The following is a 12,594-nucleotide window of genomic DNA, read 5'->3' as shown; positions in this document are numbered from 1 at the left end:
GTTAAATTTAAAAGTTTTAGGTGTGCTTTATAGTTTTCTTAGTTTTCTTGAAATACTTACTTACCTACTTGGAACTTGGAAGTTGGAACATGTGTAAATAATAGAAATGAAAAAGTACCCTTATAAAACAAGTAAAGAACTCATCTTGAAGTTTGTACCTGCCACGCAGTCTTTGATTAAGTTGCTTTGACTTTCAAAACTTTCTTATTCATGGACTTTAACCTACTTATACACAAAGATTCCCTTTCTTATTCATGGACTTTAACCTACTTATACATAAAGATTCCCAAAAATGTTCCTTTCCTTCCTTCGGTATCAGATCACCTTGCCGGTTGCCGCCACACCGGCGAGACGTTCGAGCGAGAGCTACGCTATCGCCGAGCTGCTCGCTCTCATTGTATTCCATACTTGGTTTTCGTTTTACATTTCGAACGGATAGTGCTGTGCGTTGCTCACGATTTGATTTATCGACAAAAAAATTAGGTATTTAATTTATAGTAAATATATTTAGTAGTCATATTTACATACAGTGCAAATTCTAATAAGTAATATACAGGCAGTAACAAGAATACTCACGAGCCGTTAAATTTCATCATCACGTCATCGATATCGTGTTCTGACTAGAAAAATTATATAAGGAAAATAAAAAAGATTGATAAGTATGTATTATAACACATTTTTCCACATGTAGGTATAGAGTTATAAATAAACAATAGGAGCTTGCTTTAAATAATTAATAATATTACCTACCTAAAGTTGGCATTTAATTTTAATCAACAGTATTATACAATAGAATAGAATTTTCAATGTTTTAAAATAGAACGAAACAAAACAAATGCAATTACAAATTATTTGAATATCATGGATAGTTATTTATAGTAGGTAGGTAGGTAGGTAGGTAGGTAGGCTGACTTCAAATTGGTAATACAAAATCATTGATTTAGGTAGGTACATACACATCTTCCTTAAACTGAGTCCCTCAAGTAAGTCTCACGCATTTAAAATAGGTATATATTTTTTGTAAGTTTTAATTTATCTTCCTTAAACTGAGCCCCTCAAGTAAGTCTCGCGCATTTAAAATAGGTAGGTATATATATTTTTTAAGTTTTAATTTATCCCATTTTTTAGGCTTCACATGGTTATCCTAACATATGATTGACAAAGAAGTTTAAAGAATATGAAATGAACACTTTCCTCTTTGGTTATCAATCACCTACCACAGTATTTATGAAGTACTTAAACGTATTTTGATAATTGTCACCTGTCAAAGAAAATAAATTACTACGAAGTTTACTTTTAGTGTAAATTTTTGACACAGGATCGATAGATCAAAATTTCAAGCATTTCCCCCTCAAAGCCTCCGAAACTATCGACACAGTCGCATCACTACATCCTTCCCAAGCTCGCGGCGTCGCGGCATGATGTCATTCATCCTCACGCACTCACACACGTAACCCGTGTCGCGACCGTGTTTACCAAGTGACCGAGTGTCTGTGATTTATTTATTCTAATTAGTTAGTTAGAATGGCCAATAACCGCGCAGCCAAGTCTGGCTTTGCCGCCGAAGCCCAGCGTAAGGTAAGATTCCAAATTCAAATTTTATCGTTGTCTTTTTAAATAAATACGGCGTACGTTACTCGTACTCATGCTAACTAACCGTACAAGTATTTGAATTTGGCACCAATCAAATCGTAACTAGACGGCGTAGTACCATCTCATCTAGATATCGATTACTTAGGGATGCTGTAGAAATATAGGTTAGGAGGGCGGCGGCGGGATGACCTACATTTATGTCAACACATGTTTTATATTACCTTCGTACTCGTTCAGTAATTACCTCATTAAGCATATGTTAATAAATTGCTGGCATAGTGTTTATGCAGTGTGTCATAGTAATTTCAGCCTTGATGACTGTGCTCTAGCGATTAAATTTAAAAGAACTTGAGTTTTTGAGTGTTTGATCAGTTTTGACACAATTTTACCTGGAAATAGGGTTGCCATACGTCCGGATTTGTCCGGACATGACCGGATTTTTGACCCTTTGTCCGGATTGCGACCGGACTTGGCAAGTGTCCGGACTTTTAGGAGTGACCTTAAAAAAGAAGTTTACGTGATATATACATTTATATGTATTTATTACAAAGTTTACGCGCGCCGCCGGGGCGTCGTTCAAGCTACGCCAAATCTCTGGGCTATAACCGCGAAAATCGAAGTTCGCAAATTGCGGGCATTTTTCTCTGTCACTCTAATTACGCCTTCATTGGAGTAAAAGAGAAAGATCCCCGCAATTTGCGAATTTCGGTTTTCGCGGTAGCCCCTCTGTTACAAGAAATGTCCGGATTATTAGGGTGATGTCAGGATTTTTATCAGGACATTTAATTCCTCCATATGGCAAGCCTACCTGGAAAGGACGTACCTACCTACTGGACGTAGGTATAGCTTATTTACAGAACCCAAATAACTTTTGACATACAGCGTGTTTACTAAAATGAGGAGGCGTACGTGCAAATAGCATTAGTTGTAATCTAGCGAAGCAGAGGCCTGCGAAAACCGAAATTCGAAAATTGCGGGGATCTTTTTCTTTTACTCCAATGAAGGCGTAATTAGAGTGACAGAGAAAGATGCCCACAATTTGCGAAGTTCGATTTTCGCGGTTATAGAACAGACCTCATCTCTCATCTCCCTCTCCGTCTGAGGAAAAGTAAGCAAAAATTAAAGTCAGTGACTAGTTCGAAAATAAACCTTCTTATTTTATTAACGCCGTATGTACCTAGAGATGTTAGGTAGGTATATCAAATATTTTTATACCCACCTCTATAGCTCCTATCTTAGGTAGGTAGGTACCTAAGATTAATCTCAATGATCAATGAAAAAATTGACATGGACTCAATAGCGCCAAGCTTTTTGCTGAATAAAAAAAACGTGTTTAATGTCAGTGATTCGTTTATAGGCACCTTATTCATCTTCCAGTCAGGGTAGTAGGTAGTACATACCTACCTAGTCGTAACAATAGAAACGTAATGAACAATATAAACTATGATCCCATACTGGGCACAAAACAGTGACCCATCAGAAGATGGAATGTGAGACATTGCCCTTATATTATAACCTACGGAACCCTACGGAAAGCTACAACTACTATTTTATTATCATTTTATAATAATAAAGCTACCACTTTGCTATTGGTACCAACTGTATTCTGCTTTGTTAGTAGAAAATGGCGGCAAATTTCCAGAGGTAGTAAACTATACAGGGTGATATGTTAAACGTGACATAATAGTTATTTGTTTTACAAGGGGGCAAAGTTGTTGTTTAACCGCTCGTGCTAATATTGATACCCGAGCAAGCGAAAGATTCCAAAATTGAACCACGAGCGTAGCGAGTATCAGTTTTTGAAGTGCAAAGCCTTTCCGACCTGGTGTGGTGAAAAGTATGTTTTCTGGCTACATCGCTATACGTATGGTCTTAGATATAACTTTTTAATAATCAAGTTCGTATCGGGTGATATGTTAAACGTGACATAATAGTTATTTGTTTTACAAGGGGGCAAAGTTGTTGTTTAACCGCTCGTGCTAATATTGATACCCGAGCAAGCGAAAGATTCCAAAATTGAACCACGAGCGTAGCGAGTATCAGTTTTTGAAGTGCAAAGTAAGCCTTTCCGAGCTGGTGTGGTGAAAAGTATGTTTTCTGGCTACATCGCTATACGTATGGTCTTAGATATAACTTTTTAATAATCAAGTTCGTATCGGTAGACATCCTAAACGGCCGAATTTAAACTGGTTCCTTAACAAAAAACCTGACAGAACACCCACCTGTCTATAGTGAACATAACTAGATATAAAGTTCCTCTGTGGTAGGTATTGTATTGTTAGCATCCTCAACGATTCTATTCGATGTAAATATTTTTCTTGCTATTAAATAATTCTATAGGGTTTTGTATTTTAAGGTGAAATATTCGATTCCATTAATTACGCAATTGCAGGGGGGATTTTTAAAAGGCAACCATGAAATCAGATGGAAACTAATGTTACATATTTTATATTAACTTACTTGGTATTATAAATTGACTCATTATTACTATAAATCAGGTTTTACAGTTTTCGGGCAATGTACCTAATTAAGAAATTGGTTAAAAGGTAGGGATTACCGTTGTATGGTTTCCTTTAATTTTACCTAGTGAAGCCATTTTTTAACACTAGGTAAGGTAGGTACCTACGTGTGGTGAACTGTAAATAATGTATTTTTTCAGTAGGTACCTACTTCAGGTAGGTAGTAGCAAGTAGTAGGTAGGTTTCAGTAGGTCCGCTGGATGCGGGTGGCGCAAGACCGGTTATTGTGGCACTCTTTGGGGGAGGCCTATGTCCAGCAGTGGACGTCGTCCTCTGGCTGATATGATTATGATGATGATGAGTAGGTACTTACCTACATTGCAACAATTACAAGGGATTGAAATCAGTCTATCTAGAATTATGTATAAAAATACATCTCTTTACCTGGATAACTACGGTAAACCATCAACAATTGATCTTGAAAAATTGGTCCTTAGCACAACAATTCATTAATTTCTGATTATTTTTGATCGTTAACTAACGCTCTTTAGACTTAACGTACCTAATGTTTGTAATATTCCATTAAACGTGCCGAAAATTACAGGGAAACCCAGTGTGATTTACTCTGTAACTGTATACCCAGACGAATTTAATTAGCTAAAGTACGAATACAAGTATTTTAATGTAGGTACTTAAACTACTTAGCCATATGCGGGTCGACGTTCTTAGGTACGCTTCGGCGCCCATAGTACTCCATAAAAACCTAATTTGCCGAACGATAGAATCAGTTATTTTTTTAAATATTTTTGCAAGAAATAAGGTGGTTTCATGTTAGACAAAAAGCTTGTCTCAAACAATTACATATGTAAGTTGATTTATAACATGTGATGATTGAAATGAGTTATGTAATATCGAATTAAGCGCCAAAATCTAAATAAATTTATAAATGTAGATATATTCTATGCATTATAAACTAACTAAATCATGAAACTTAGGTACAATTTTCAATTTCATATATGTACTTGGGTGCTTGCATGCTCTCTGGTCTGGTATAATTGTGATTTTGTATTGTACACATATTTATTTAAAAAAAACAGTGATCTACTAACTAAATAATGTTACAAATAATGCTAAAAACAAAAAAAAAAACATCGCGTTACATCATTGGCCACTATGTTTAGTACATCCTATTAAGCAATCGCTGAATCGGGCATACAAACAGCAAATCGCTGTACCCAATGCTAAACCTTTTAGCATTGACATAAAGCTTATTTAGGTGCAGTTGTTATTGGTACACGACACGACTGATAATGCCTGTTATTATGTGAACGAAATCTCTTCCCACTGGGAGCACGGACACAAATACGGGTCAAGGCTCCGTATTATATCCACTATTGAGCTATACAACCGGTTCCACAACGCTTTTTTAAGTCGGCGCGTGACGAAATACCTTAACATTCGGTATTTGTGGCTTAAACGGATTTAACAGCCCTAATTGTTTGGAGCTAATGAAATTAGTAGCGTCTCGAATTATAACACCAATAAATAGTGAGTTTGTAAAGGAAGTCAAAAAGGTGATAGGTTAATTTGGGTTTCACATATTGAGGTTTACTTGGAACTCGGAATAAAAGTAATTTACATAGGTAGCTATATTTAAATATTTTAACGGGTTACAAGAAAATGAGATTCTAAATTTGATTGTGTTTGGTTGTCTTACACAATATCTCATTTTACAATACTAAATATTTTTTAGCTTAACTAAAATGTGTTATTTTCGACGTTTCACGTTTTATGCCCATGTTTTTCCACCCTGTATAACTCAGACCTGAATACTGCGTTGTTGATTTGTTATTGTTTTGTTTATTTCGTTATAAAAAAGCCCCAAAATAAATGGGTTTCCCAATAAGTAGCTAAACTCATTTTTATCACGTCTAAAAGATTACCTTATAAATATGTGGAGGGTGTATCTGGTTGCTGCTGTTTGGAGCTGGGGTTTGGAGAGCCCTGTTCTAGAGCGCTATTAATAAAAATAAATATTATAGGCAGGGTCACTACCCACTAGGCCAGACCGGTCGACAAAATACGGGACAAAAACGGGACCAGCAAAAATACGGGACGTGATATTTAAATACGGTGACAGTCCCGTATATACGGGACGTATGGCAACCCTACCTAGATACCTACCCAATACCTACGACTACGACATCGTATTACAGATGTCGAATGCCTACACATCTTTATTATGTGACGTGTTCTGGCAAAAGGTACCATTATTGATAATGGCTTGACGACAATATACTTATTGCCTTTTGCTTGATAACGACACATATGAACAATGTTTTAGAACTTTTAGAAATTGAAATGTTATAAAACTTAAAAAATATTTAAATAAAAGTAAACAAACAATTTGTACATTTTCTGGTAGTTATAACATTTATTGGTTAACCGACCAATTACAAAACCGCCTGGATCAGTCACTGAACGACCTTTGACTTTAACCTACATTATTTGATCGTGTCATGTTTTCTTCTACCCTCAACTGACTTAAGGAGCCATTTGAGGGTAGATTTTGTTTACTTTTATTTAAATACCTAAAGAAACAGAGTATAGAGACGTGGTGCTATGCATGGTATAATAATATACTCCGCCTGGTACTCCATTCCCGTCTTTTCTAGGTCACCTAACTGACACGGGCTTACGTCATCATGCGACAGCGCTATATGATAATATGCGATAGCGCTATATATAGCGGCCATGTTGTTGTGACGTAGCCCCGTGTCACTCTGGGAATGGAAGACCATGTTTTATTAGACTATGGGTCAAATGATGTTTACATAGCATTAGGTATTATAGTCGCCGGCGTCAGTGATTTGGTATTTCAATATTATTAAATAGCTTATACGCTAAAACAGACGAGATGTTTGGGTTATACAGGGTGTGAATATAAAAAGACATTCATACCCTATACCTATTTGTTACAAGGAATGTTCTTTCTCTTTCACGGATCTTCAGTAACTTGGAAAATTAATGTCACCTTTAGAAAAAAATATATTTTATTTGCATTGTTGTTAAAGAAATTACAATTTTATTAAATAAAAATACAATACAATACTCTTTATTGCGCACCACACATACCTACCTACTCGTAGTTTACAAAATACCGTAAAATGGGGTGAGTAGGGTTCGCGGGGAGAGTTGGGTTATGAATGGGGAGAGAAGGGATGAAAGGGGGGTGAGATGGGATTTTAAGGCTACTGCTACAAAAATAATGTATTCCAATTTAAAATGGAGCTATAGTAATACTCATAATATAAAAAAATCTATCCAACAATCTTCCAAAATCACCTTTGTATGAAAACCCAACTCACCCCAAATACGAGGGACTACGGGGTGAGGTGGGTCTTCCTGTTTATCGTCAAAGTTATAATATGAAATGGATACATAGATTTTCTCTAAATAATCCTGTAACAACCAAACGGTTTATCATGACAGTCAAGCAAATATACACCTAAGTACCTAAACGGGAAATGTCAATTTAGTATGACGGAATAAACAACCACAAGTGACGATTTATTGACATCATCCATGTCCTTAAGTCAACGCTGTTTTGAAACACATCATATTAGTCACAGACTATCCATATTCTGTTTATTTAATGTGTAATCTGTTGAAATAAGTAAGGAACCAGATGTTCAATTAGCAGTCTGTTGAATTTCATACTAATTCACGATGACTCATATGAGGCCGGTCTTGCAACAGCGCCTTATATGGCCCGGCCTTTACCCCGTGTATGTATAAGGCTTAAATACGAGCTACTTTCAAAACTTGCCATATGTTCGAGATTGACGGTTGACCAAATTTCTCTGTGCAGATGGTTCTTATTTGAACCTTTTAACCTAATCATGCTAACTCTAAAAACATGTCCAAAAAAGAATCGTCCAAAAAACTCTGCAAACTGAATAGCTAATGGCTCCTCTTCACGTTGGGCCAACGCCAACGCCAACGAGGGACGCAGCCATGCGGTAGAATGAGATAGCAATATCACTTGCTCCCTCTAACGCATAAATGCGTCCCTCGTTGGCGTTGGCGTTGGCCCAACGTGAAGAGGAGCCTTAACATAAATATTTAGATTTGTCGGGAGAAATCATCCAAATTATAGGCACCTAGAGTCAGGCCAAGGTTAGTCTGCAGCGATTTTATAAATATTGAAGTTGAAGTTTAAATAGCATAGACTGTGCGAGTGTTATTTTAATCGTCACCTATGAAATTATGACGTTTAAAATAACACTTGCACAGTATGTTCTATCAAAATCGCTGCAGAGTGAGCTTGGTCTGACTCTAATAATGTAACTTGACTGAATATTTCATTGCAAATATACAGGGTGACTTTATAAGTATGATGATTAATGAAACTAGTAAAAGAAATATGAGCTTTTTAGACACTTAGCGGAGTTTTTGAGGCATGAAACTTTAAAAATTATAAACTTCTAATGGTGACACAGTCTTCGTTCCTAAAGTCCTTCCTTAACCAATCCAACTCCCCTACCTTTTCACGCTATTTGACGAAATTACACTTTATTATTGGGGCAATAAGACCGTTTCTGTAAGGAAATACATTTGACCAATTAAATTGCTATTTAAGGGCCTCGTAGTGGCCATCTGAAGTTAATTTTATACTTAAACTTGCGTAATATTCCTTACTGATCAAATTGCTCAATAGTATTAAACTGTGTGTCATATTTAATTTATATACCATTGGTACTAGGCACACGATACGTGCTTACTTATTTAATATTTGAAAAAAATGTTTAGGTAAGTACCTACCTAAATATACTCGTAATTTCATTAAAATGGCTGTTATGAACATAATTTCCGCATAATTCTCATTAACAAAATAATTAATGACCACGTTTAGTTCATTAATCGATATCATTAAAGTCACTAATGTTAAATCGAATTAATTAAATTGACGTGTAGGTAAAGTAAATACTAAATTAATATTAAATCTAATTAATAAAATTGAAGTGTTGGTAACTCTTCTTGTGTTTGTTATTACTGTAAAGGAAATATTACTCAGATCGCAATAGTACTTAGGTACTTACATATAAGTACGTCAGCTAGAGGGAACATACCTACGGGGAATAACCTAAATCACAACCTATTTTATTTGCCAATCGCTGATAAAGTTCTAGGAAATAATACTTATAGAAAACTGAGTTGGGAAACTACCTACTTGCTACTTGAAGGTTTAAAACTTTGCCCTTTAACATAACTTTGACCACCGCGTCATAGTTCAGTAAAAGCGAAATATCTTATAAGTAGTTACAGATACACTTACTGAAAATATTTCGCTTTTACTGAACTGTGACGCGGTGGGCAAAGTTATGTTAAAGGGCAAAGTTTTATACTTTTACGGTATATGAGCTGACATGCCATCTATGTACGCTATAACTACATCCTTATTCCATACTCAACGTTGTTTGTTGTTTGCATTTTATTTGTTCGTAGGCTATGCCGATTACCCGTGTCCTTGCTCCCATTTTTCGGCATAATGGAACATTTTCCTGTTTAGCGTTCTTCCTGTTTTCTTATGAGCGATTGGACGTATTATTTTTCCTCATTCGGCAAATAAAAGAGAGGAATTATAACATTTATAAATTTATGACTTAAATTGATTTTTAGGAGGACCTAAGGGCATAACTGTTACACAAAATTCTTGATTGAGCGAGAGTTCTGAGAGTTCTGACTTTAGTTTTATACAGGATGCGTCTAACCATGGGGCTTTAAATAAAATAATCGATTACATTTATATTTAAATAACTTATTGATACAATCAAGGTATAAAATCAGATTCAAGTTAAATATGTAGGATAAACATTTGGGACGTTATCGACCAAAAGGTACCACATTGTTGGTTGTCGATAAGGTTGATTTCAAATTGAAGCCTCGCCTAGCTAGCGCCAGCGTTTATTGACAACTGCAAATATGTACCTACCCTTTTGGTTGAGAATGGCACATTTGTAGCTTTTAATTTATATCTAATAATAATTTCACAATATTCTCGCGTTATTCAGATCTGTCAATTATAATAAAATGGTAATAAAATCACAAGACATTTTCTATTAAGTGCCGATATTACGGAAGGCCATTTGCGGATAATTTGTTGCATTGCTTTAACGACTAAATTACTCTGTCCTTTTCAAGTTTCAATGTTCAATCCAAAGTAAACGGTTGGAAACGTTCGCAATGCACGAGTATAAATAACATATGTATTCAATAATTTTCGAGGTCCGATTCACACGTTACATTTATTAATTATATATGGCAATAATGCGTCACCTTACATATGTGCAGTGCCGACATAATCAGAGACTAGTTAAAATAACGACTTGATATCCATACATACCTCATCGTTGTTGTAGATGGCGCCACTTTTAAAGGCTTCAAACAAGATTAAACACACGTAACCTATATGATAGTTATTGGCGTCAACCACAAGTACCACAACAGCTATTACTATTATGTAAGCTCTTGATCAGCAGTTCCCAACATTTTTAACTATTAAAATGATTTTAATCAATCAATTATAGTAAATATTTCCAAAAATATGTACAAACTGTCTCTTAAAGGGTTGAACAACTGTCAAAGGTTCTAATAGATGGCGCCAGCATAGGTTTCCCCTGTTTCCAGTTTTGTTCTATGGAATTTGCCTTATAGGGCATCCAAGACATAAAATACTAAATAAAGCAATAATTTAACACTATTCGCAGGATCGACAGGTATGTAAAGCCTATGTTTTCGTCTCCGCCATTAGGACACCTTAAAAATCCAATTACTTATACCTTAGTTTATCCCCCACGGTTCTAATTGCCGATTGCCGAACCGCAACCGATGCACTTTTAGAACAGTTCAACCAGCAGTCTACATTTACCTGTCTTCCATTACGGCCGTCCCCCTTTTTGCGGATAACTCGTTGCATCGCATTGACCGCGACCCCATTCCGCAGTCCTTACCGGTATTGTCGGCAAGGCTGCCTGCTTTTTATGGACCGTTGGACGTTTTCAAAACTGGTGCCGTTATGTTTATCCACTGAGATTGTATTGGATTTTATTTACAAAGGAACATGTCAAAAATAAAATAAAATGCAGCTGCAATTTTGGAACTTAGTCCAGCCAAAGTCTCTGTGGTGGCTCCGCGAGAAAAAGCGAAAACAATCAATAACAAGCTCTCATTTTTTAATTTGGGACTTCGTCAAATATTTTGCTTTCCAAAAGGGTACAAACATAAAAGAACCGGTTTAGTCCATGTTAAACTTTACGCAGGGTGAAAAACCCAAGGTCAGTTATCATTATTAATATTTTTTTCGATTGATAAGTTTCCCACTTCTGGGCAGAGGACTCCTACTAGACTTCCATTCTTAAGTGCAGTTTCTGGCCAGTTGTTGTTCAGGTAATTTATTCAAAAATACAATATCTAGACAAATATTAACACAGCTGCAAATGAAAAATGAAAATGAAAAATGAAAATGAAAAATGATTTATTTCGTTCTTACCATTTACAAAATAAGAATCAAGGTTGGAATTTCCTAGTAAGCATATGAAATACTTGTGGCAGGAAATCCCGCTCCTCTAAAATTAGCATTGTCACTATATTACTATAGTACAGGAAACATGCAAATTAAATTAAATTAAATAATATTACATTAAAATTCATATAAAAGCATCCAAATTAATGTAGCACAAAAAAAATTAATTCTAATTAAATTAATAGATAAAAGAAATTAAATTAAATTTAGGCTAAAATCAATTACATTAGATTGTTACTAAGTATTAGCTAACTAAATTAAATTAAATCAAATAACATTATATTCAAATTACATTAAATGAAATCAGCCAAAATAAAAATAGACTATTTTTAAAATTAAAAATAACGCGTAGTTAGATCAGTGTCCATGTTAACTTAATACAGGTTGAGCAATTCAAGGGGACAATATTAAGACTTTATTTGGTTCCATAATAAATTCTCCTATTTTAGCTATCATAATAGTTATTGCCAGTCTTATTGTTGGCAAGGCTGCCTGCTTTATATGGGCCATCGGACTTCAAAACTGGTGCAGTTATATTTATCACCTGAGATTTTATTGGATTTTATGTACAAAGAAACAGGTCAAAAATAAATTAAACGCTGTAATTTTAGAACTTGTATTTTATAAACTTGATACAGGGTGAAATACCCAAGGGGTCAGTATTTTTAGTTTGGTACCTTTATAGTTTACCGTTTGACGTTTTCAAAGCAGTTATTATTCAAAATCGTGTCTCTGAACTTTATACAGGGCGAAAAATCCAAAGGGCTAGTATTAAGATTGTTTTTATTTGGTCACTTAGTTTTATAATAATTAATTAGGTATAGGTAGGGTTAGGGAGTCGCGAAGAATGGAAATCCCTTCTGAAAGCCCTATGTCCCTGATGAGGGATAACAGGATATCATCCTCATCATCATCATAGGTAGTCATATAAATGTTCACCAAAAACATTCTGAGTCG

General features: G+C 35.3%; 1 protein-coding gene across 1 annotated transcript in view; it reads left to right on the top strand.

The window, feature by feature from the left end:
- The first annotated feature begins 1,413 nt into the window (after positions 1-1,413).
- Positions 1,414-12,594, top strand: part of LOC134791757 (myophilin-like) — a 31,579-nt gene continuing 20,398 nt past the window's right edge. The window contains exon 1 of the mRNA XM_063762905.1: positions 1,414-1,578. Within this exon, the coding sequence (XP_063618975.1) occupies positions 1,525-1,578 (54 nt within the window). The 5' untranslated portion in view covers positions 1,414-1,524. The remainder of the gene's footprint in view (positions 1,579-12,594) is intronic.

The sequence above is a fragment of the Cydia splendana genome, chromosome 6 (assembly GCF_910591565.1).
Source record: "Cydia splendana chromosome 6, ilCydSple1.2, whole genome shotgun sequence".
Classification (NCBI taxonomy): Eukaryota; Metazoa; Arthropoda; class Insecta; order Lepidoptera; family Tortricidae; genus Cydia; species Cydia splendana.
Note: the sequence above shows the minus strand (reverse complement) of the source record. Positions and strands in the feature narration are given on the sequence as shown.